General features: G+C 43.1%; 1 protein-coding gene across 1 annotated transcript in view; it reads left to right on the top strand.

Annotated features, from left to right (window-relative positions):
- Positions 1-26,455, top strand: part of LOC134586284 (scavenger receptor cysteine-rich domain-containing group B protein-like) — a 114,110-nt gene that overhangs the window by 62,000 nt on the left and 25,655 nt on the right. The window contains exons 3-8 of the mRNA XM_063441771.1: positions 7,107-7,139; positions 7,614-7,643; positions 8,516-8,545; positions 13,931-13,978; positions 15,754-15,786; positions 19,927-19,959. Of these exons, the coding sequence (XP_063297841.1) occupies positions 7,107-7,139; positions 7,614-7,643; positions 8,516-8,545; positions 13,931-13,978; positions 15,754-15,786; positions 19,927-19,959 (207 nt within the window). The remainder of the gene's footprint in view (positions 1-7,106; positions 7,140-7,613; positions 7,644-8,515; positions 8,546-13,930; positions 13,979-15,753; positions 15,787-19,926; positions 19,960-26,455) is intronic.

Raw genomic sequence — 26,455 nt, 5'->3', positions numbered from 1 at the left:
CAATTTTATAACATGACAGGAGGCTTCGTATTTGCTGTTTTAACGCTCAGCCAACAAGTCCAACGCTGTTTGTTTCGCTGGTACCTATTCCTGGAGATATCAGAGCAATCTTAAATGGACTTTCCAACTGCGATAAATGATCGATAAAAATGCTAGCCAACGAAGCATCCCAAATATGGAAAAAAACACCCATCGTTGACAGATCCCTTGTACGTGGGTTGTTACCTGTTTCCTTCCATGAGTCGCCATGCTGACTTATTAGCCATTTACCTGCAGTAGTAAAATGTCGAAGGTCCTTTGTGTACTTAGGGCCGCGAGAAGAAACTGCCATCATGTCTCAACTCTTGATGTGTAAGGTGGCTCCTCCGAACGTGCTGGGGTTGCCCGGTGATGTGGCCTTGCCGGTAGATCTCCAATCTCGAGGAATGCGCCTAAGTCCACCACCATTTCCGTAATAGAACCGAGTAGGATCTTTCACTCCCTCCTGGCCTACCCGGTGACATGTCTCATCCGAGAAGAAATGTATTATGTCGGCAAGAGTGTGGTCAAACCAGCTGTGTCCTGAGTGATTCCAATATTCCAAATGGACTGTGTAATCCTCGGCTGCGGTAGAGAAAGGACTCCAAAGGGACGTCCAACCAAGGTCCCAAACTGAACTTGTGTGGTGGAACGGTGGTCGACTATACTGGGAAAAAAGTGAATCCCCGAAATACTCAAAAGGGATGGGAGTTGAGATTTCCATCCAGATATGTTACGGTCTAAGAGTGAAAAGAAACACGGATCCAATGGCGATTGGGACCCGTATAACAACGAAGAGTCCTCACGTGGGAGGGAGTGAAACAATCCGATTACCCATATTACGATTCTGTTCCATGTCCAACCTGTGAAAATTCGTATAGGGGTACCTGGTCAATACGCCACCAACAAGATAGGGTATAATATAGTGAGACCCCTAGGTCCCTGTAACCTTGACTGTCCGGACACGTATCTCCCCGAGTAGGCCCTAGGACAAGGGACCCAGGAATCTGGGTTCGATAACCAAAGTCAAGGTCTCCCCATAGAGGGATTCCTCTCTTCTTAGTTTGGAGTCCGGCAAACACATAGCGTTCTCCAATACGCAGGTAAGGCCTAAAGTCCCTTTGCTCACAACAGGTGGTTCCAGAGAGCACATATGATGACGAAAACAAGGGTCTATCGTCAATCGTCCGAATCATGTGTTGCCCCATTTAGCATGCTGATAGCCCTATCTGAGTCTGCTACACATCTTGAGCCGCACTCCTGTGGTAGGTGGCGAACCGACTTTGACATCCGTGTAGTAGTCGGGGCATAGGGGGTTCCAGCATAGAGTCTCGTAGGTCTCCGAGACCCCAATCCAAGACGGCTCCCTTGAGGGATACAGAGTAGAAACGGAGGGTCCTCCATCTCCAAACCATGTTCTTCAGATATGTGCTCAGAGTAGGCAGTCCAGTCATCTTAACTCAAGATTGTTAATGAACAGGGAACTCAAGGTAACCAGGGATTTTCATGTGATCCATGCGTATAGTGTACCTGCAGACCGCGTAGCGGCCTTCCCCAGTCTTGTTACCCGAGTAAGGCAGTGTCCATTTGCTCCCTAAAGGTCTCAGTCTCTCATGTCATCATAATATGGGAGAAACTGTCTGCGCAGTTTATTCCAATGGTCCAGATATCTAAAACAGAATGCAATTGTCTGTCATATAGCGCAGAATATACCAAAACCTGCACTTTCGTAATACCTGAGGCTCATCCGTTAGCCATACCACCTCCAGGAGTGTGTGTAAAGAAGCGGGAGTCTCCCCCATCACACCTCTGTGAGTAATTCTCGCGTGTGGTACAGTGGTCCGGATCCAGTAGATCCATTACAGGAGGTGAAATAGAGGGATCCAGACTGAAAATGTAAATCCTGGAAGAACAGACAGCTCTTTATAACAAAATTGGTATCACGTCGTTAGATCAAATTGAATGCAGGAGGGACGCCCCTCGATGCAGACATCGTTGTCCTGTACAGGTACGAGCCTGTGTGATGAACAAATGGACAGCATCGTAGTGATGTGTGTGTATGAGAAAGCCGCGCTCTCTAATAATGTGACCAAACTCTGTGTCAGCTTCCGGCTGATAGCCTGAGCGGGCCACACCCGTTAATAACCAAACAGTAGCATCGACATCCGAGACTGGTTCTCCCTGCGAGAAATTGACACTTAAAACATGTCCTCTGTAACCAGCTCCGTATCGGGCTGAGGTTGAGGGAGGGCTGTGCCCTCCAATAACAAATCAGTGTCCGGTTCCGTATATGAGAGGGGTTCACTCTCTGGTAGCGAAAGTTAAAAATATAGTTCTCGGATCAAGTTGACGGAGGGCCGCCTCCTCTTGTAATCCAAACCAGAGTCCCTTAGGAACCCAGGGCAGTCAACTGCAGGGGTACACCATTTGCTAATATCAGCATAAAACTGAGATCCTGAGGTGGGTCTCTCTCTGGTCATGAGAGCTCTTTCTGAATCGCTCATCTGAGGAGGAATCAACCGGCAATAAACCAGACCGATGGAAGATGGAATAGTATACAACCATGGGCCTCGTCCACCAGAAATAGCACAAAGGGATAGTGAGAAAATGCAACCTTCGGAAAAACAAATATGGAAACTACCAACTGACCGCCCGGATCCCGTGCGCGCGCGCGGGGTCCAGGAGGACCGACGGTAGCCTGAGGAAAGCTGGAGACGTTCTCCGCAATCCACGAGAGCCCAGGTGGTCGGGGGAGGTCAAGTCAGGCCTCTCGACGACCCGAGCGAAAGACCAATTGGAAGGCTCAAAAACCAAGAAACGACAAATAAAGTAGAGAACGGTAAATACGTTCCTCGGGCGTCTGAGCGCTGGTCCCCACCTGTGCGAAATTCTCCTTGGAGATGTGCCAGCGCCGGGTTGGAATAAACTGCGGTGGTGTACCCAGGGATCCACATAAAAACCTTGCCCCTCAGGGCATGAGGTTTAGGGCCTTCACCCTTCCGATCATATTGAGGTGCCCGTATACTGGTGTCCTCTCGGATAGTAAGGCAGCAGTGGTTGCCTGGACACCCACCCATCTCCATGCCCATAGTGGGTAATGGGCTTTCTCAGTGATATCCTCCCAGGCCTGTGGCCAAAAGGGGGTTTCTGGCCCAGATAACTCAGGCCTAACAAAGGGCACAGATAGAGGAGGCCAGTCAGAAGGGCACGGACATAGCAGGTCAATCAGATGGGCACAGACCTAGCAGGCCGTCTCAATGGGCACAGACATAGCAGGCCGTCTCAATGGACACAGTCATAGCAGGCCGTCTCAATGGGCACAGACATAGCAGGCCGTCTCAATGGGCACAGACATAGCAGGCCGTCTCAATGGGCACAGACATAGCAGGCCGTTTCAACGGGCACAGACATAGCAGGCCGTTTCAACAGGCACAGACATAGCAGGCCGTTTTAGTGGGCACAGACATAGCAGGCCATTTTAGTGGGCACAGACATAGCAGGCCGTTTTAGTGGGCACAGACATAGCAGGCCGTTTCAATGGGCACAGACATAGTAGGCCGTTTTAATGGGCACAGACATAGCAGGCCGTTTTAATGGGCACAGACCTAGCAGGCTGTTTTAATGGGCACAGACATAGCAGGCCGCTTCAATGGGCACCGACATAGCAGGCCGATTCAATGGGCACAAACATAGCAGGCCGTTTTAATGGGGCACAGACAGAGCCGGCCATACACAGATGTTGTGTTCAACCTTTGCGTGGGTAGAGTCCTCTATATATGTGCAATAAAAAACAAAACAAAAACAGGGAACCTTGGGTAAAACTCCAATCTGTAAACTCACTAGCAGGGTAGAAAGTGCCTAAAATACTATACACGGAAAAGTGAAACCTTGTAGCGGTCAAATACAGAGATATCCAAGGCGCAAGAAAACACAGAGCAGTACATGGTGTACATGCTGTTCTCCAGCCCAGAAAAAAAAGTATATCTATATAAACACACATACACACACATCTCAACATCCATACACACATATCTAAATACATATATACAAATACATACACCCACACATACATGTATATAGTAATCTCATAGGAAAATAGTCACTTAGAAGGTCCCCTTTATTGAAGGGTAAAGCTCATAGCTGTATACAGTCACATAGTGAAACTGGCATGCAGTCAAAGGCATGTATACAGCTCCATGTGCAGTAGGAGAGCACTGAGCTGGGAGTGGGCAAACCTCCACGAGCAATGTACCAATGTACCATTAATATTGATGAATATGTCCCCTCATAATATTGGGGCTTTTGTCCTCTAATGGCATTGGAACAAGATACACTCATTTTAGGTATAGATGGTCCTGCCTTTTTGGTCATATAAGGACCAACAAACATACCTATTTATACTGATGATTTATGTCCCCTCATAACATTGGGGCAATATACAGTAAAATATGGGGTTCTCTCTTTTTCTTTGTTGCCATTAGTAGGGACTAAATCCTGCTCCTTCGTTATGTAGAATTTGTTATGTAGAATTTCATACTCATCATTATGGTTTGCATCATAATTGGACCCTTTAACATTGCTGTTCATGTCTCCGTACAACATAGAGACATTTTACATTAAGAACGGGTCCTTGCCTGGAATCTTGTGGGACCGTGCCCGTTCTCGCCTCTCTAAGGGGGGCGGACACTTTCTCCGCAATAGTGGGCGGGTATACCTCCCCGCCCATGCTGGTGATTGGCCGGGGGCGTGTTTAGAGACACGCTCGCACACATACACTATCTAGGACACTGCCTCCCAGTCCGCGTCATGTGACGCGGCCACGGGGAGGAGTGTCGGATGACGTCCACACATACTCCCCACACAGGACATTGCTTCCTGGTCCGCGTCACATGACACGACCCGTGGGGAGGAGTGTAGGATGACGCACATACTCACGTGACCGCACACAGCCGGCACCAACTAAGCTGATATGTGGAGGTATTTAAACAGGTTCAGGGGACACCACAAGCTCACTGCTCCTGACGACGGCGTGCTGTAACGCCGAAACGCGCGTCGAGCTAGCCTTTATTTAATCACTCTGCACTTTATAGGTAGCACTAATAATGATTTTTGTTTAATTTAACTTAAGTTATTGAGATAGGCAGGAACTAGGTAGGGACTTGGAACTTGGTAGGCACAAGCAGATTATCCACTGTGCTGAGGTATTCAGGGACAGTCTACTCACTATAGGAGTCCTTGCTTTTTCCAAGTCCTCTCTACTACTGTGTTGAGTTACTGTGAGTCTCTCAATCCGGATGGGGGATTCTCTGAAATAGGACAAAGACTAGCTTGTCTCCTTGCACAGTGAGCAGCTGTCTTAGTATTATCCCCCCAGGCTTGGTCCAGTACTACTCCCCTGCCTATCTATTTTATTTATTTTGTGTTTCCCTTTAGGATTATTAAAAGGTAGGGACTTCCCTCCCCTATTACTCTCCATTTGGGCTTATTTTGGCCCTTCCTCTTTTCTCTATTTTACTATTATCTGAGGGTTATTCCCTATGTTGGGAGAGTTATTTTGAAGGCATCTGGCACTGATTCATTGGCCACCTTATCTGACCTCTGAATCGGAGCCATTATCACTTTATTTTACATGGTGTACATGCTGTTCTCCAGCCCAGAAAAAAAAAGTATATCTATATAAACACACATACACACACATCTCAACATCCATACACACATATCTAAATACATATATACAAATACATACACCCACACATACATGTATATAGTAATCTCATAGGAAAATAGTCACTTAGAAGGTCCCCTTTATTGAAGGGTAAAGCTCATAGCTGTATACAGTCACATAGTGAAACTGGCATGCAGTCAAAGGCTTGTATACAGCTCCATGTGCAGTAGGAGAGCACTGAGCTGGGAGTGGGCAAACCTCCACGAGCAATGTACCGATGGAGGAGGGGCCGCGAGCGGTCGCACTCTCCCCCGGCCGAACTCTCCCCCGCCCGGTCGGACACACGCGGTCTGCGGGCGGAGGCGGACGCGGCCACGTGGAGAAAAGGATCCGGCCGCCGGGTACTCGTGTGGGCACGCGAGTACCCCCTCAACCGTAAAAACACATGGGACCGCCGGAGATTAACTCTGCGGTCCCGGAGCTCGGGGGTCGAAGGAAGCAGATGTAGTCAGCCTCCTGAAGCCCCCGAGCGGCACACACCACCGGACAAAGGCAGAAGGCACATGACATGAAAAATGGGTATAACAAGAAATGGGAAACAGACAGGGGGTGGGCACAAGTCCAAGGAAGAGACAGCAAGGACCCCAAAGCCCCCCCACAATTCCACACAAATAAAAGGAAATACAGTGAAAGCCTGAAGTTACAGGCACTAAGAAAAATCCCACAAAGATATATAACACAGCATATTGGAATAAAATCCCACAAGGGCATAAACAGTATAGAATATAAAAGAATAAAATCTAACAAGGGTAAAAGAAATAACTGAATATAAGATTAAATCCCACAAGGGCAATCTATAATATAGAAAATAAAATACTGAATCTATAAGACTAAATCTCACAAGGACAATATACAATGCTGAGTATAAATAGCAATACAATCTCACAAGGACAATATAAAATCCTGAATATAAGTAATAAAACCCAAAGTCACCCACTAATATTAGCAGGAGGCAGTGGTACTCTGACCTGTACTGTCTGCAGCAGCAAAGAAAGAGGAAATGATGCATGGGGAGGGGAGTTTTATAGTACCTAACTTTTTTCTGATTGGTTGTTTTTCTGTGCTGCTGTGGAGTTCTAGTAAAGAGAGACTTAAGCAAATACGAAGCCTCCTGTCATGTTATAAAATTCCTGTCAAACTGCTAACTAGTCAGTTCGGAAATGTTCTGTGACATTATTGAAAAATATTTTGTGCCCTTTAACTTTGCTAAACATTACACTTATTAAACATTTTGAACTACTGACAATTTTTTATACATTAAAATATACATCATGTATTGTATATGTCCATAATGGTGTTCTAGTTAAAAACCACCAAACTCAAAACCTGCTATTTAATACAAGTACTATTTTGTTTCACACAGGATCCTCCGCTCCACCTGCTGGACTTAACAAAGGTAACTAATAAATTAAGTAAGCATATACATTCACATTACTAGAATAGTAATTTTAACAAAACGTAAAAAGAAAAGCGTATGATATGTGTTTCCATTAAAAGAACAAGCATGCATCCTTATTCTGTGAAATAAGTTGGATAAAACATAGAGAGAAAAAATACAAAACTCTGGAGACACCAGAAGAGAGAAAAATATATATTGCACAACTCAATGTACCTTGATCTATGGAGAGGCATGAAGGCTCTGTCTCTGCAGGAACACTACTGGTCATTACTTTTTTTTTTTTTTGCCTCTAGGTCCTTTTTTTCCTATTTAGCTGTATTTTATCCAAGGTCGTGCCAATTACACAATTCTTTAAACATACTCTTATTGAGTGAGATGTACCATGAAGCAAAATTTAGTTGTACATTTTAAAATTTAGCTGTACATTTCAATATAATTAATTGTTTCCTTTTATTTTTTTCTCCTCCATAGATTTCTATCGCATGCCAACAGGAACTCTAGGTAATTAAAATATACTATTACATTCCAGTATAATATATTTAACAAATGCAAAGATTTTCCCCAAAACACAAACATAAGATTAGACAACTGAAGCAGAAATACTGAATATCTCAAAATACACTTAGAACGAAATAATATATATGTATATATCACTATATATGTATATATGTGTGTGTATGTAATAATTTTACATAATTAAGTCATTTTATTCATTACAATTTGCGGGACCTACCTGATAACCCAGACAGAAAGTCCAGAGAATTTAACACTGTAACTTTCCAAGACACCATGAAACCTGTACATGGGGGGGGGGGGGGGGGGTACTGTTGTACTCGGACGACTTCGCTGAACACAAATATTAGTGTTTCAAAACAGTAAAATGTATTACAATGATGATGTCATCAGTGAATTTTTTTTTTTCATTTTTCACACACAAACGGCACACAGACTATATAATTCTAGTGATACGTTTTACAGTTTTGAAACACTTATATTTGTGTTCAGCGATCGTCTACTTTACCCTAAATTTGTAATTCACTTTAAATTCACTTTGAATTGTCACTTTAGTGAATAATGTATACTTTAAAATTCACTTTTCATTCATTTTGCACTACTAACAATTCTCACTTTGATGAATAACGTTGGCAGTTTGTAACAAAAGTAAACAGATCCAGATAAATAATAAAATGACCAACTACTCCTGCATTTCAGCCAGGAATCTGAACGTTTATATGAATATCTGTGTGCTTAAATGTATGTATTAATATTCTATTAAACTATTGAAAGGCTATTAAAATCAATGTGTTACATTTGCATGTTTTCTGTGCAAAAAAATACTTTTGTTTTATAGTTGTGTAAATGTTTTTTTTCAGCTACCTCTGCTACTCCTGAACAAAACACAGGTAACATAAATTAATTATGGCAATCATAGTGGCAAAAATGTGTTTAATAATGTAATTCTTAGAGACAAAATGCAGATCTAGTTCATATTAGTTCATTGCAATTCCTAGACAAATTATTGGGGATGTTCACTGAATGTACAGTATTCTGACAAAGCAGCATCTAAACTGATGGATAACATCCAAACTGAATGAGATCCAACTTGGACAACTTTCAAAAGAGTTCTGACTGACTTAGGAATAGTACTGAAGACATCATAATAAACTGAAGAGAATGAATTACCATTAAATATAATTTTTAATGAACACTACAAACACATAGAGCACTTTAGCTGACACATACTTACCAAGTGTCCATATTTACACCCTAACTTGCACCCCTAAAATTAGTGTCCCTCTTTCTTAATTTTAAATGATAGGAGATATGCTGACGTGCTTTGTGTCAAGAATGTATACTGTTGTTTTTATTATTTTTATTTTACAAAAAGGGTTTTCAAAAAGATTTCAATATAAATTACCCTTGTACATCCCACTGGCTGTCACTCATACAACTGGTCATGTTACTTCTTGGTTTGTTTAGCTCAATTGAGCTAGACTCAGGCAATTATCCAGAGCACCTGCTTTGCAAAGACTTGCAAAGTCTGGGCAGGAAAATAAGGGAAGGGCTTGTAAAGGCTTCTTTAAAAAGATCTGCAGCTTTGGAAAGCTGTTTTTAGATATTTTAGATTTTTTTATTTGATTATATTAACTAAATAGTGTTTTGCTTTTTTCTATTTCTTTTTGGCCAGTGGAGTGTCTCTGTAATACTTGCTTCATCTTTATGTATATTACATTGCAGGCTCTTGTTTAGGGTTAAGTATTTAGTATGCCTGAATTTGATAGAAGGTGCATTCCTGTCACCAGGTCCTCCTGCTCCTGTCATCAATTCTGTTCCTCTAATGACGATTATGTCATGCGATAAACTGGAGAGACAGAATCTCGCTGTTTCTGTCCCCTCATGATGAACTATGTTGTAACGGATCGACGGGCACCCCGACTGGGTACCTCCATTGAAGGATGCTCCTAGCGCTTCCTGAGGACTCCAAGCACTGCAGCAGATACCACAACCACCGAACCGGAGAAGCATACGAATGATCTCAAGCATTTGAATGCTGTAAACAGCTGAACAGGAAAAGCATACAATCAGCTTACACTCCTGGCAATCAGCATACAATCCAATTCCCCCAATAATGAGACGACACTTCGTTTTGAGGCCAAGCAGAACTGACTGTACTGGCACATACAGCCTCTTTTATTCACAATCCACAAACATAGTACTGCCCACAGGGTTTTGAAATACAACCAATCAATCCGTACAATACACACAGACACTCCCACACAAAATCCTCCCCTCTTCCTGTGACATGATTACTGAACACAATGGGTAATATAATTATCACAGGCAGAGAAATACAGTTTTATAAAACATATCACAGGGATCCCAAAACATGCAATAACCCCATAAAAAGGTACTAGAGGTATATCCTCGGAACCGGGGGATCTGGGTGAACCACATATCCAAAATTCACCCAGATCCGTTCAGTAGTTTGGAAGATACAGTTTAATGCAGATTCCACAGAACATATACAGGCTATATGAAAAATAATTACTGTATAATGTGTCCCCTGTTGTATAGATTAAAACTACTGCACGATGTCTTTGTGCACCAAACACCAGCGAGATGGCACAGTGTAGAAAAGTCCAAACAGTGTCTGTGAGTTAAAATGGCTGCCATCCATTGTTCTCACCATGTGCTTCATCCATTGTTCTCACCATGTGCTTCATCCATTGTTCTCACCATGTGCCTCTGATACATGAAATGGTGGCCACCCAGTAACTCCACAGTATGTCCCCAGATGGTTCTTAAAGGGCCAGCAGCAGCATTATAAAATACAATATGCCCAAATCTGTTATTTCAAGGGCCAAACCTCCCAGAGACCATAATCACATGGCAAGAGGCTGGCAAGCAGTCCTCTCCAGGCACTGGTTCCGTGGTGGGGCTGGTTCCGCCACATTTCTCCCCTTTACCCACCAGACTAACAGGGTATCTGACCTCCTGCCGGTCAGTGCCCTGGTTAGACCAGCAACCCACCCACAAACCAGAATCCGCAGTATAACCCACCCACAAAAATTGGTTACTACACCTGGAGTAGTGGGTCGTTTGTCCAGGTCCAAGAGCTGCACCTCGGCTCTGGGGGGTACTAGCGCTCCGGATCGGTGGGTTGTTGAGTGGGCAGAGACCAGCAGTACTCTGCCCTGTTGCCAGCGCTACCACAGGAGTAGCCTGGTTGGAGCCCAGTTGAGGGAATGGCACAGTAGGCTGCTCACTCTGGACCTGGTAATGCTGCTGGAGGGAAAGACAGGCTGTCTCCTCTTTGGATGAACATCCCTGCTGCCGGGGGACAGGAACGACCGTCCCTAGCCCCTGTGAGGCATGTGCAGAGACCACGGTCCCATCTGCACTGGTGTGGGGCTTATCATCTCCCCTTTGTGGGCTAGGCTGCCGCTGGGGAGAGAGGGTAACAAGTTCCTCTCCCTTACACACTTTCTGTCGCTGGGGAGAGGGGGTGACAAGCTCCTCTCCCGGACTCTCTCTCTGCTGGTGGAGGGGGGGACCGAGTGTCTCCCCTTTCAATATATTGTCCTGCTGCTGGGGGGCGAGTCCGACTACCTCAGCTGCCCCATCTGGGAGAATAGGGTCTCCCCTTTGTGAAATAAGCTGCCGCTGGGGAGAGGTGGTCATCGACTCCTCTCCCTGGAACACTTGCAGACGCTGGGGAGAGGGGGTAGCAGGCTCCTCTCCCTGACATTCTCTCTGCTGGTGGAGGGGGGGACCGACTGTCTCCCCTTTCAATATTTTGTCCTGCTGCTGGGGTGCGAGACCGATGGTCTCTGCTCCCTGCAAGAGGAAGGAGAGGAAGGACGGTACCTTCACCTCCCTGTAACACACACTGCCGCTGGGGAGGAAGGACGGCACCTTCTGCTCCCTGTAACACACACTGCCGCTGGGGAGGAAGGATGGCACCTTCAGCTCCCTGGGGCGCACACTGCCGCTGGGGAGGAAGGACGACATCTTCGGCTCCCTGGAACTCACACTGCGGCTGGGGAGGAAGGACGACACCTTGGGCTCCCTGGAACTCACACTGCCGCTGGGGAGGAAGGACGGCACCTTCGGCTCCCTGGGACTCACACTGCCACTAGGGAGGAAGGATGACACCTTCGGCTCCCTGGAACTCACACTGCCACTGGGGAGGAAGGATGACACCTTTGGCTCCCTGGAACTCACACTGCCGCTGGGGAAGAAGGACGGCACCTTCGGCTCCCTGAGACTCACACTGTCGCTGGAGATCTGGGTTAGCTGCCCAGCATCCCTGTAGGGCCGGTAGAGAGACCTCGTTACCATCTCCACCTGCCTGTTGTGGTTCCTCACAGGACCAGTCTATGAGGACCCCTACTTCGGGTTCCTCTGGCCGCCTCAGGGGGAAACGGTTAACCTCCTCGAATGTAGCCTCTCTTTGGCTGCTGTAACACTCCTTCCGCTGAGCATATTCTCTCTCTTTCGCCAGCCGGAATTCTCGGTCCATCTTTGCGTTTCACTCGGCTGTGACCTTGTTCCAGATCGCCTGGAATATATCCATAGGCACATTATCACCATACTGGGCCACTCGCTGCCTCACCTCGGCCAGCCAATCATCGCCAGAGCCTTCCGTACTTGTCTGCTCCAAGTCGCTGGATACCTCTGCTCCCAGGTGTGCTGCACGTGTGCTAGCGTTGCCCTCAATTTGTAACTCCACGAATGGTGTCTCCGAGCTGCTTTACCTTGCACTAGGACGCCATCCCACCGCTTGCCACCAAATGTGACGGACCGCTGGCAGTCCGACCGAGTACCTCCGCCAATCGATGCTCCTAGTGCTTGCTGAGGACTCCGAGCACTTCAACCGACACCATCAGCACTGCAAACCCCACTTCCAGCGACGCAGCTGTGCGGGGTCTCGCCGCCTCTCACCCACCCTGGATCCAAGGCCAGGATCCAGCATCCAGTGGGTGAACCTCTCCTAAATCCAGCGAACAGGAACCAGGAACAAAACAAGCTCTTGCAAGAGCTGACTCTGGGGAGTATGTGATTATAGTAATCCCCAGAGTGTAGTTATCCCTTCCCCCAAGCATGAGCCAAGGCTTCAGAAAGGTGCAAGTAGGTCTGGTTTATTGAGGGCTACCTGCCTGGTATTTATGCAAGTGTCCACCAGGTGGACACTCCCCTAGGGGACCTGATGGAATATTGGGACACATATTGGATATCAGCCAATCACAGACAATACAAAAAAAAAACACTCCCACAGTGACATCACAATTCCTCCTCTCTATCCTGGAGATAATTGGGAAGTAATCAAATTATCTCCCAGGACAGAGGCAAGACTCCATTAACCACTTGGTTGCAAAAAGACCTACAATTACACAATGTTACAATTACTACATAAAACATATACATGCAACATATCCCCAGATAGCTTAGATCTAAGTGCACATTATTACAGAATGTCTCTCAGATCACATACATACAGTTCAATTGCCATGGAGCCAAAGTCTTTTCCATAGTCTTTTGTTACAAAAATAGGCTCCATGGCATAGCTATCTGGGGTAGCACTACTCACATACTGAAAGTCAGAAATATGCAGAAATACACAATTAAACCTTTCTGCAGGGGAAAATACAGCTATCAGCACAGGGGCCATAGTCGGAAGGCAGGAGGCTAGCCAGTAGTCCCCTCCAGGCACAAGTGGCGAAGGGCACTTTGTCACACATGTATTCTGAAAATATGAGAAAATAATGCCATTGAGAGAAGGGAAGATATAATAAAAATGATACGATTATAGGTTCATTGTCAACCAAGAGGTGCCACTATTTTACCTTGAATACACATTTTTTATGGCAATATAGGAGTTAATAGTAAGTGCTAGGGTAATGTAGGGTTAAATATTTCATTTTAAATGTGGACTTTTTTGAAAGCACAGTACTGTGGCATACATGCCATGATTCAAAGCCCAAACTTTTTTTTTTAAAAGCTTTTTTAAACATTGTATATCTTTAATCAGAGTATATGCAGTAGTGCACGGTAAAGCTCATTTGAATGTCGAGCCGGGAATTATGGTATAGTTGTGGAAACATGATTTCTATGTGTACTTCCCATGGTTCAATTGCAGACAAGGCAGGAATACGTGAAGAATGGAATATGTGAAGATTTGTGTATTTTTAATAAATGATTTTGAAAATCTAAGCCATAGCTTGTAAAAGTTCACATCAATGTAAAGTAATTAAAAGTATAAAAGCTGTATTTTTTTCCAATTCCAGGTGTCTATACAGGTGCTTCAACAATAAGCCCAAGACTTATATTGTCTTGTAAGTATGTAATGAATCTATATTTGAGCATGTTTCTTCAAGGAATATTCCAAGCACCATGAGAAATTGTAGTGAATCTGCTGCTTGAAGTGTTCTTTTAATTACCTTACCAGTGATGTAGTTACAGTCTTTGTAATGGTTATAGTGGGTTGTTATATGTTTCGATGTGGGACAGCTTACACAAATTTATTGTCAATTTTTTTTTCTTTCTTTCAAAAGTAGCTTTAAATCAAATTTTGGATAGACTAGTTAAATTCAATCATGACAGCCAGTGGCGGAACTACCAGGGTCGGACCTGCAAACAGGGCCATTATACCAGTGGGCCCAGCTGTTCTGTTGACCCCTGCTGACAGCACTGTCTCCTCTTGCAAAACTGCTATTAAGGATATTGCCAATTTGGTAATACACTAAATAGCAATTATCCTACCTCACTGATCGGCTAAAGTTCTTGTTGCTACTATTTGTGCTAGTGGCTGGTTCTTGGCTCGAAAATTTAACTATTAACGACAGGGAAATAGCAGCTGGTGTTTTTTTTTTTAGCCATTCTAATAGCTTATAATAGGAACTGTTAAGTCTATATACTGACTGGTTTATGATTGGTTTCCAACTCTGTCACTGCAGTTTATGTACTTCTACTAAAACTCAAAAATGACCACATACCTCTTGCCTAGTAGAAACATGTTAACAACAGCTAACTTCCATATATTTAATACAGAGTAAAGATTGGCTTACATATACGGTATGTTGATTGCTTCTCTGTATTGACATTAATTTAAAAAATAAAGACCAATAAAATTGAGTAGGGACATGGCAAGTGAAGAGTAAAGAGTAAGTAGATGGGGTTCAGGAGATGCACAGTGACAGTGCCTCCTAGAACCCAGTAGATGCCCAGTTTTGGACATTTTATGATCATGCTCCCCAATGCATAAATGGTTTGACAACTTAGGTGGAGTCCACAATATGCAGGCACAGCTTCTTCTGGAGCCAGAAGCTTCTTGTAGGTGTGCCTGTTACCTCCACATGGCTTTGCTAATTGGTTGAGAGCTTCAGATGAGCACTCTCAGCCAATGAGCCATTGTTCCATGCTGAAGAAGAGGAGGACACCAATGCCTGGAGGTTACTAGATAAGTTATCAAATCATACATAAATGGGAGATCAGTTTTGCTTCAGCCAAAAAAAGAAATTGAGCCACTGCCCCTGTTGTTAGAGTAACATATGGAAGGTGTAATTAAAACAGTACAGGTTAACAGTTATCACTTTGTCGATCAGTTCCTTTTGAAAAGATGACCACAAATGGACAAAAGAGGTGGACACAGATAAGATAATGAGGTGTACAAACATTGGAGGTATGTATTGAAAGGGAGAGATATAAATTACATAAAGTGCCTTAACAAAGAAGGGATTTAACAGTGGTAAGTGACTTGTAAAGAAAGACAGAGTTTGATAAACTGAGTGTTTATGTAGTGTTACCTTCAAAAGATGAAATGCGGCTGAAAGTTATTGGGAAAAGTGAGGAGATGAGAAGAAATCGTGATTTTGGAAGGAAACTGTGTGTTAGGGCAGAGATAGAAATGGAGTCTAAAGTAAAAGAAAATGAGAAAATTGTGCAAATTATAATAAGCTGCAACATGAATTACATTAAAATTACAATAAATGTGTGCTTTCTCATTTGTTTTCAAATAAATAATAATTTGAATATACATAGGAAATTGAAGCAAAAAATATTGTTAATTATTTGCAAAAATGTAATTAATACAAATGGTGTGTTTTTACAGCAACCTATGCTATAACCTCAGTAAGAAGCTCAGGTAATGTTTCTCTCTACACTACAATTGCATACAAAATGTTTTATAAATACCTTTTTTAATTTTTGAGAAACTATTTTGGCATATTTGGTATTTCTCTATTTTCCATTTAGTCCAGTCAAAAATATATTTGTTTATCAATGTCTGTCTGTCTATCTCGTCCTTTCCCCGTTCTGCTAACTCAATGACACCCACTAGCGGGTCTTAGTGTCTATTTATCTTTACTAAAAGCATGTATCTAGTGTCAACATATTCTGTGGCACTTTACAATTATATAACAGGATATTGGCCAAAAAGTAATTGATATATAAAATATTAACACAGACAAGTGATTTAGAAGGCCCTGCGTAAACAAACTTACTATTACACACTTAGAGCAGAGTTGAAAAAAGATACAATAATTATTTGATTTATGGAATATAATGATAATTTCTAAGTGTGACACAAGCTTAATGGCTGCTATAACATTAGTCTTAACACCAATAGTGATGTCGCGAACATAAAATGTTCACGAACCGTGCGAACCGTGCGAACCGCCATAGACTTCAATAGGCAGGCGAATTTTAAAACCCACAGGGACTCTTTCTGGCCACAATAGTGGTTGAAGGGGGGGAGTAAACCTACTCTCTTTCCCCCCCCGGCCCCCACCCCTGGGCGGCGGGTGGGGGCCATAAAGATAATGAGGGGGGACCTACTGTCCTCCCCCACACCTGGCCCCCACCCCTGGGCGGCGGGTGGGGGCCATAATGGTAATGAGTGGGGGGACCTACTGTCCACCACCCGGCCCCCACCCCTGGGCGGCGGGTGGGGGCCATAAAGATAATGAGGGGGGACCTACTGTCCTCCCCCTCTCCGGCCCCCACCCGTGAGTGGTAGGTGGGGGCCCTAAAAATAACAATAAGGGGGGAACCTATTGTCCCCCCTGGCCCCCACCCCTGTGCAGTGGGTGGGGGCCCTAAATACAAAGGGGGGGACCCTAGTCCCCCCCCCCGCTAAAAAAAAATGATCTCCCTGCCTACCCCCCTCACCCTAAAAATAATGAGGGGGGGGACCTTTAACTAAAAACCTGTTAAAAAAAATGAGATAAAAACAACTTACCATTCAATGTTTTCTTTCTTCTAAAATCTACTTTCTTCAGCCCCCAAAAAGGCCAAATAAAAAAACATAATAACCAACGCAATAAAAAAAAAAAAAAAAAGAGCGCCAAAAAAAAAAAATCCATGTTCACCCATGGAGGGCTCCGCGCAGACTGAGCTCTGCAGGGCGGGGGAAGGCTTATAAAGCCTTGCCACGCCCTGCAATTAGGCTAAGAGCACTCTGATTGGCTGGTTTAAGCCAATCAGAGTGCTCTTTGTCATTTTACACAGCGTGGGAAAATTCCAAAGAATTTTCCCACGCTGTGTAAAATGACACAGAGCACTGTGATTGGATGGCTTGAAATCCATCCAATCACAGTGCTCTGTGTCATTTTACACAGCGTGGGAAAGTTCAATTTTAGGGCCCCCACCCACCGCTTAGGGGTGGGGGCCGGAGGGGGACAGTAGGTCCCCCCCTTATTGTAAATTTTAGGGCCCCCACCCACCGCTCAGGGGTGGGGGCCAGAGGGGATGGGATTTTGCATCCTAAATCACAGACAAAAATGACAATGTCCAAAGAGAAATTGCCTTGCTCTCTTCTGCCCTCGAGGGTCTGACCCTTTGCCCTGCCTTCTCCTTTAAACTAAGTATCTTCACTCAAGTTTCTGAAGAGGAGGTTTATGTGCTTTTGTTTTCTTTCTGCCCTACCAAATGCATCGCTCTCTCTCTCATCTGCAACTTTGACTAAAGTCTTCAATGTCTCTCTATGCTCTGGCATTTTCCCCTCATCCTTCAAACACGTGGTCAATACAAAAAAAACTTTATCTTGACCCTGATACTTTGCTTAGCTATCATCCCAGCTATTTTCTTCCCTTTGCATCCAAACTGCATGAAACACTTGTTCATGCTAGACTTACAGACTATCTGAACTCCAATTTTTCACTAGACCCTCTACAGCAACTCCTAAAATTCCACCGAGTCAGCCCTGAACAATGTGACTAATGACTCAGTGACTTAGTTACAGTAGTGACAGCTATTACTTTCTACAGGAGATAAAATGGGGTCAGGAGACAGGGCATCTTACTGTCTCACTAGGTGTAGAATTTCTGCCCATAAATACAGTCAGGTCCATAAATATTGGGACATCAACACAATTCTAATCTTTTTGGCTCTATTCACCACCACAATGGATTTTAAATAAAATGAACAAGATGTGCTTTAACTGCAGACTTTCAGCTTTAATTTGAGGGTGTTTACATCCAAATCAGGTGAACGGTGTAGGAATTACAACAGTTTGTATATGTGCCTCCCACTTTTCAAGGGACCAAAAGTAATGGGACAATTGGCTGCTCAGCTGTTCCATGGCCAGGTGTGTGTTTTCCCTCATTATTCCATTTACATGGAGCAGATAAAAGGTCCAGAGTTCATTTCAAGTGTGCTATTTGCATTTGGAATCTGTTGCTGTCAACGCTCAATATGAGATCCAAAGAGCTGTCACTATCAGTGAAGCAAGCCATCATTAGGCTGAAAAAACAAAACAAACCCATCAGAGAGATAGCAAAAACATTAGGTGTGGCCAAATCAACTGTTTGGAACATCCTTCAAAAGAAAGAACGCACCAGTGAGCTCAGCAACACCAAAAGACTCGGAAGACCACGGAAAACAACTGTGGTGGATGACCGAATAATTATTTCCCTGGTGAAGAAAACACCCTTCACAATAGTTGGCCAGATCAAGAACACTCTCCAGGAGGTAGGTGTATGTGTGTCAAAGTCAACAATCAAGAGAAGACTTCACCAGAGTGAATACAGAGGGTTCACCACAAGATGTAAACAATTGGTGAGCCTCAAAAACAGGAAGGCCAGATTAAAGTTTGCCAAACAACATCTAAAAAAGCCTTCACAGTTCTGGAACAACATCCTATGGACAGATGAGACCAAGATCAACTTGTACAAGAGTGATGGGAAGAGAAGAGTATGGAGAAGGAAAGGAACTGCTCATGATCCAAAGCATCCCACCTCATCAGTGAAGCATTGTGGTGGTAGTGTCATGGCGTGGGCATGTATGGCTGCCAATGGAATTGGTTCTCTTGTATTTATTGATTATGTGACTGCTGATAAAAGCAGCAGAATGAATTCTGAAGTGTTTCGGGCAATGTTATCTGCTCATATTCAGACAAATGCTTCAGAACTCATTGGACGGCGCTTTACATTGCAGATGGACAATGACCCGAAGCATACTGCAAAAGCAACCAAAGAGTTTTTTTAAGCGAAATAAGTGGAATGTTATGCAATGGCCAAGTCAATCACCTGACCTGAATCCGATTGAGCATGCATTTCACTTGATGAAGACAAAACTGAAGGGAAAATGCCCCAAGAACAAGCGGGAACTGAAGACAGTTGCAGTAGAGGCCTGGCAGAGCATCACCAGGGATGAAACCCAGCGTCTGGTGATGTCTATGCATTCCAGACTTCAGGCTGTAATTGACTGCAAAGGATTTGCAACCATGTATTAAAAAGTGAAAGTTTGATTTATGACTGTTAATCTGTCCTATTACTTTTCGTCCCTTAAAAAGTGGGAGGCACATGTACAAACTGTTGTAATTCCTACACCGTTCACCTGATTTGGATGTAAATACCCTTAAATTAAAGCTGAAAGTCTGCAGTTAAAGCACATCTTGTTTGTTTCATTTCAACCCTATTGTGTTGGGGTATAGAGCCAAAAAGATTAGAATTGTGTCGATGTCCCAATATTTATGGACCTGACTGTATGTGACTGCAACATTGTGTAGTAAATATCAAATGTTTTTTGGTTCTATGGTTTCCTCGGAAGAGTTCATGCACAAGCTAGAACTTTTTACTAACTGACATCACAACATTTTGGCAATTTCGGTATAAATTTGCTAAAACACCAATTGCCATCTGGCACTAATCAATTGGCATGCATAAGTCTTCTTTTGTAAGTGTACTCCTTAAAATAGCACAAATGAACATTATTACAACATGATTAAAGTGGTCAGCATAGCTTTACAAATTTTATTTAAAAATGATCTACTTTTGTCTTGCAGATATCTTATCTACGTCTCAAGAGGTATTCTCAGGTAATACTGTGGTTTATATGTAAAAAATTAGGAAATGTATTTCAACAGACAAATAATGCCAAGCAAAGGTTTCTGGAAAAGCAGCCCTCTTGACTGGCTAAAGGTACAGCTGCTGTTGGATAAAACTTCCAACAAACCTCCATGACAAATATTACATGACAATTCAAACCCAATTTATTTGTACGCCTTCTTAAGGGGATACTTTTTCGTTTCAGAACTAACCCCTTTACTACCAGGTTATTTTTGTTTAACCCCTTCATGACATCTGGCACTTGGTGAGGAACTAGGAGTGGGCTCAGAAACTTGCTCCCATAATGATCACCAAGAGCGGGCTGCTTATTGATGCTTCATTAGTGAGGTATCATAAAAATGATATGGAGATCCATTAACTCAAGTCACTATCTCTGTGAGGCAGCCATGGTTCTCCATTAATAAATGTACATCCCACTTGTGTGTAATTGCAATTACACAATAAACCCACTCATGAGGCTGTTTAGTAAAAGCCAGAAGGACACTCACACACCAGAGTGACAGCTAATCACAGCAGCCTTATGGTTAGATTGAAAATGCATACTGGCATCAGTTGCCATTAGGATGTAGCTGGTTATCTCAGAAGAAAGGCAGCCCATCAACATTAATTGATTGGCTAGTAAGTAAATGATAGGCTGTTTAATTATAGTTATCAGGGGTCAGGGTTAATTAGGGTTAATATTGATTAGGAGTGGAAGGGTTAGGATTAATGTTGATTATGGTTAAACTAGGGTGCAGGTTAGCTAGTGTTGGCTAAAGGTAAATGGGGCAGAGAGGGTTAGGGCCAGACAGAGTTATAGTTAGATAGGGTTATAATTAGTGTTACAATGCACACTAATCCAAGTGTGCTTGTGACTTGGTTCTGGGTGTGAAAGGTTTAAATATCCCCATCTGTCTGCACTAGACTGAAAACCATGTAAACAAAATCCCACTTAACACCACCCACATTTAAAGAGACACTCCGGGCACCAATAAGTGTTCTGCAGAATACTGCACCATAAACATGATGTTCTCAAGGTCAGTAAGAGAATACAAATCTGTGGTGTACAATAGTGGGATGCACACAGTCTGATATTCCCCAGTAAAATAAAACATTTATGTGAAAACCACAAAAAAATTAAACACCATATGGTAGCCCAGGAATGCAAATTACCCCCATGATGGCAAACCATTTGTAAAAGAAGACAACCCAAGGTATTGCAAATGGGGTATGTCCAGTCTTTTTAGTAGCCACTTAGTCACAAACACTGGCCAAAATTGGCATTTAAATTCGTTTTTTGCATTTAACACACACAAATATTAACACTAACTTTGTCCAGTGTTTGTGACCAAGTGGCTACTAAAAAAGACTGGACATACCCCATTTGCAATACCTTGGGTTGTCTACTATTGCATTGGGGGTAATTCTCATTCCTGGGCTACCATACAGTCGACAAAGGCAACGTAACCAATCTGGCGAATCTCATTGTGAAAAAACTGAAAAATGTAACATGCTATATTTGACCCTGTAACTTCCCAAAACACCATAAAACCTGTACATAGGGGGTACGGTTTTACACATGAGACATCGCTCAATACAAATATGTGTATTGTATTGCAGTAAAAGTAAACAGTATTATGATATTTACAGTTAAAATGTCATGCAGAACTAAAAAAAATAACAATTTCTTAATTTCTCATTAATTATTTTATAGTTTATTCATATTAAATTATGTTTCATGAGCTAAATATTTGATGTTAAATGAAAGCAGTATTTCCCCTGAATAAAATTATATATAATAAGTGTGGGTGCACATAATATGAAAGAGGTGAATTACAGTTGAACAGACATATAGTCAAATTCCAAGTTTTGTTTACATTTTATTTTGATCAAAACATGTACATTTTGCTCAGTTCTTAACCCCTTAAGGACAGAGCTTCAGAAGCTTGTCTTTCACTTAATGACAACGGCATTTTTTGCATTTTTTGCTATTTGCGTTCAACTGCAATTTGCATTTTACTAATTTATTGCACCGACACATATTATATACCGTTTTTTAAAGGACAGAAAGGGCTTTAATTTGATGTAACACATATATATATAAATGCTTATTTATTATAAAAAAAATACAGAAATATGCAAAAAAATGAATTTTTGTGTGTTTTTTTTACAGTTTTTGCAATAATAATGTGTACATAATTAGTGCAGGTTAAGGAAAGTAATTAAAAATAAATTCATTTAGTTGTTCTGAATTACAGAATATATAATGTGTCTGGGATTTTAAGTTTTTTTTTGGTAGTTACAGGTCACAAAGCACAAGGAGTAAAATAAACTTTTTATGTGGAGCGATTTTAGAATTTGGTATGTTTGTCTTGTAAGCCTAATAGCCATAAAAGAAAACAAAATTGCCACACAAAAGTATATATTTATATAAAGTAGACACCACAGGCTATTTACCTAAGGTTGTTTTGACACTTTCTACGTAGCCATTTTACCGCCAACCTCTGCTAAATATTGAAGTAAAATTGTGTTTTTTGGGGGTTTTCGCACACAAACTTATAACAAAGAACTTCTCATGTGTATTTTGTAAAGTTGGTGTGTGCTATTCCTGTACAAAGTTTTATTATGTGTTCAGTTACTTCTGCTGAGTACAACGGTACCCCCATTGTATGTCTTTGGCACTATTTCGTGAAGCTACAGTGCCATATAGGAGACCTGTCCTTTTCAGTATTCACAGTAGAATTTTGAGAGACGGATTTAATGAGCCTATGCTTCCATTTGGGGTATTATAGTAGTTTGACTGTTCAAAAAAAACCCACAAAGGCCTACCATTTGTAAAAGTAGACACTCCAGGGTATCTCATAAGGTGCATATTGTGCCTTAACATGCCCCCATTTTTTTACCATTACATGCCAAAGTATGTGGTAAAAAATAATTTTGTGCATATTTTACATACGGATTGCATTTTTGCTGGGCATTTTGTATATTTCATGTGTGCCACTAAGTTCAAACCCCCCAAATTATGCTCAGCTAAGTCTTCTGAGTAAAAGGACACCCCCATTGTATGTCTGTGGCACTATTTCGTGAAGCTACAGTGCCATACAGGAGACCTGTCCTTTTCAGTATTCACAGTAGAATTTTGAGAGACGGATTTAATGAGCCTATGCTTCCATTTGGGGTATTATAACAGTTTGACTGTTCAAAACACCCCACAAAGGCCTACCATTTGTAAAAGAAGACACTCCAGGGTATCTCATAAGGTGCATATTGTGCCTTAACATGCCCCCATTTTTTTACCATTACATGCCAAAGTATGTGGTTAAAAAATAATTTTGTGCATTTTTTACATACGGATTGCATTTTTGCTGGGCATTTTGTATATTTCATGTGTGCCACTAAGTTCAAACCCCCCAAATTATGCTCAGCTAAGTCTTCTGAGTAAAAGGACACCCCCATTGTATGTCTATGGCACTATTTTGTGAAGCTACAGTGCCATATAGGAGACCAAGCCATATCAGTTTTGACCGAACTTTGAATTTTGATGCCGGGCCTATGTGCAATTTCCAAGCATCTTTGCAGGTTTTAAATTCAAACTACCCCACAAAGGCCTACCATTTCTTAAAGTAGACACCCCAGGGTATTTCAAAAGGCATATTTTGAACCTTAGCGTGGGATCATTTTTCCGCTAGCGTGTACCAGGTGTAGTGGTTATAAGCGTTTTTTTCTGCCTTTTTGACACTCCAGCTGAGATCACCAGTGTGGCGAAACCAACCTCGCCACTGGGCCCTGGAGAAGCCTGTTTGCTAGCCTCCTACCTGCTGACTATGGCCCATGGGTTATTTGGGGCATATTGTACTTTATATTGCTGCAACTGGCCCTTTTAAAATCATCGATGGACATATTGGGACTTTTTGGGATTGTGGCGAAACCGACCTCGCCATGTGTCCTTGGAGGGGGCCGATTGCCCGCCTCTTGCCTTTGGACTATGGACCAGACTTTATGGGAATGTGATACCCCAGATAGCTATACCATGGAGCCTATTCATAATGAAAGACTATGGGAAAGACTTTAGCTCCATGGCAATTGTACTGTGTGAGTAGGATCTGCGCGCTATTCGGTAGTTTTGTGCGCGCAGATCCCAGCTATCTGGGGATAGGTGAAATGTCTGTGTGTTATGTGTAAAAGGTGAATTTATGTATTTTAAAGTGTTTTACTGTCTTTGTGTCCCCATGTGCTTAATGGAGTCTGTCTCTGTGCTGGGAGATAATTGGATTACTTCTCCAGCACAGAGAAGGCCCTGGAAAGCTAGGGGTTTTAAAAGATACTTTTAGTAACTTTTGAACCCCTGGTCTGATCCATGCCATTTTTTAATATGTTGTTCCCCTGAATGGATTGATTGTGGATATGTAATTTTGTGTGAATGTGATGTATGGTTTTGAAGTTATAAATATTGTGTAAAAAGTATATTTTAAACTGTATGAATAATGGGATTATGTGTCACACTAAGGGGAGGGGATGTGTGGGAGGTAACATCTATGCCATTGGTTCTTTTATGCCTCCCCCTGGGTGTGGCCTGTATGTGTGAGTTGGAAATAAAAGCCAGGCTGGATGAGCCAGTCCAGAGTTCCTGTTTTACCCTCAAAGTGATGTGTCGTCTCATTATTGGGGGGGGGAGGATTTATTGCATGCTGTTCCAGTTGACTGCTAGGAGTGCAAGCCTATTCGTATGGTTCCTATTCAACTGTCTACAGCATTCAGAGGCTTGAGAGGATTTATATGCTTCTCAGATTCGGTGATTGTGGTGTCTGCCAGAGTGCTTGGAGTCCTCAGGAAGCGCTAGGAGCATCCATTAACGGAGGTACCCAGTCGGGGTGCCAGGTGATCCGTTACAACCAGTGACAATGATCTCAGCCAATCCAATAGATCCCCAAAGGGAAGTCTCTAAAAGTGTCGTGATCTCCTGCATGGAGCTTCTGTTAGCTCTCTGAGCTTAGCCCTGCAGAGGTCCTGCAGAGAGCACTGTGAAGTGAAGTATGTAGCGGAATATATGCCATAGCTAAAAAACATTTCGCTTTGATTCGGCTGTCCGTACACTCTTCATGTACCGAACTGAGTTTGTGTGGTCCACTGTTATAACCTCACAATCACAGACCACCCCTGGCTGTTAACTGCAAATTAATCATCAGTGCAAGTGTTTCCCCTGTGTGGCCGCCATTCGTATAACCGAACACATGTGCTCTGAGAACTGGCGGACATTTTGTCTCCCGAACGCAGGCAGCAGTACATGGTCGTCAACGGCCTTGAACTATTTTCAGATACGCAACCCCACGAACACCTAGGAAACTAGTACCGCGTTTTGAGACATGAACTACCGAACAATGGGAGCATTCACTCCCTTCATCAGTGTTCGCGGGAGAACCTCCAAAAGATGACCGGCTGTTGCCTTGTTTTCCATGGAACTGTTTTGGGGCATCACCTCGTGGCCTATTGGTTAAAACTTCATTTGAATGGCGTTCTTGAACCACCGAAGGGATCTGAGCACTATTTCGAAAAAGTGGGCTCACAGACCCAAGCAATTTTGTTATATAACTTTCGTGGGGTTCCTATGTTATTAAAATTTATTTTTTTATAGACAACTGTAAAATTGTATGTATTTCCTGTATATGAGAGATTATTGAGTTATAGTTTTCTCACTCAATAGTCTCTCAAAAACAGAGACTCTTGGGAGAAAAACTCCTGTGATTTTGATATGGAGGGGTCTGTGCATAAAATCTGTGTGTGACCAAAATAAACTCAGTTGACTCCCAGAACTATGTGTCCTCTAGTTGCTCGGGGGAAACGGTCTTGGAGGTCTATGCCAGGTATTGGAGCTCCGCTATAAAGTAAATGAACAATACAAAGGCTATTGGATAGTTATGAAACAATTTGCAAACAGTTTGCACTGTAGTGGTTATGGTGCTTGGAGTTTTCCTTTAATGAGACTGTGGGGAATGTACAGTGAACAAAACCACAGTGCTAAAATAGCCTTAGCCACTATAAATGGCATATATCCTTGCATATATTTTTACAAGTATTTAATACTGCTTACCTTCCTACAGGGAAAAGGGCATAATCCTGTGTGGTCCAGTCAGGGCCGGACTGGCCCACCGGGATACTGGGAAATTTCCCTGTGGGCCGCGGCACCTGGGGGCTGCGCATATAGGTGCCACTGGGTGGCCGGTCAGGTGGCACACTCAGAGGGGGCCGGCTGCCTTCCAGGCTGGAGCCGCCGGGCTGGGTGGCAGCCTCGCCGCTGCTGGTCTGGTGGCACTTCTGTCACTAATGATGCTGAGGGGGGAGGAGCATGTCTACCATGCTCCCTCGCGGTTCCCACAATCCCCAGCACATTATGCTGTATCAGTATGATGCTGTGCTGGGGATTGTGGGAACCGCGAGGGAGCATGGTAGACATGCTCCTCCCCCTCAGCATCATCAGTGACAGAAGTG

This window comes from Pelobates fuscus, chromosome 2, assembly GCF_036172605.1.
Source record: "Pelobates fuscus isolate aPelFus1 chromosome 2, aPelFus1.pri, whole genome shotgun sequence".
NCBI lineage: Eukaryota > Metazoa > Chordata > Amphibia > Anura > Pelobatidae > Pelobates > Pelobates fuscus.
Note: the sequence above shows the minus strand (reverse complement) of the source record. Positions and strands in the feature narration are given on the sequence as shown.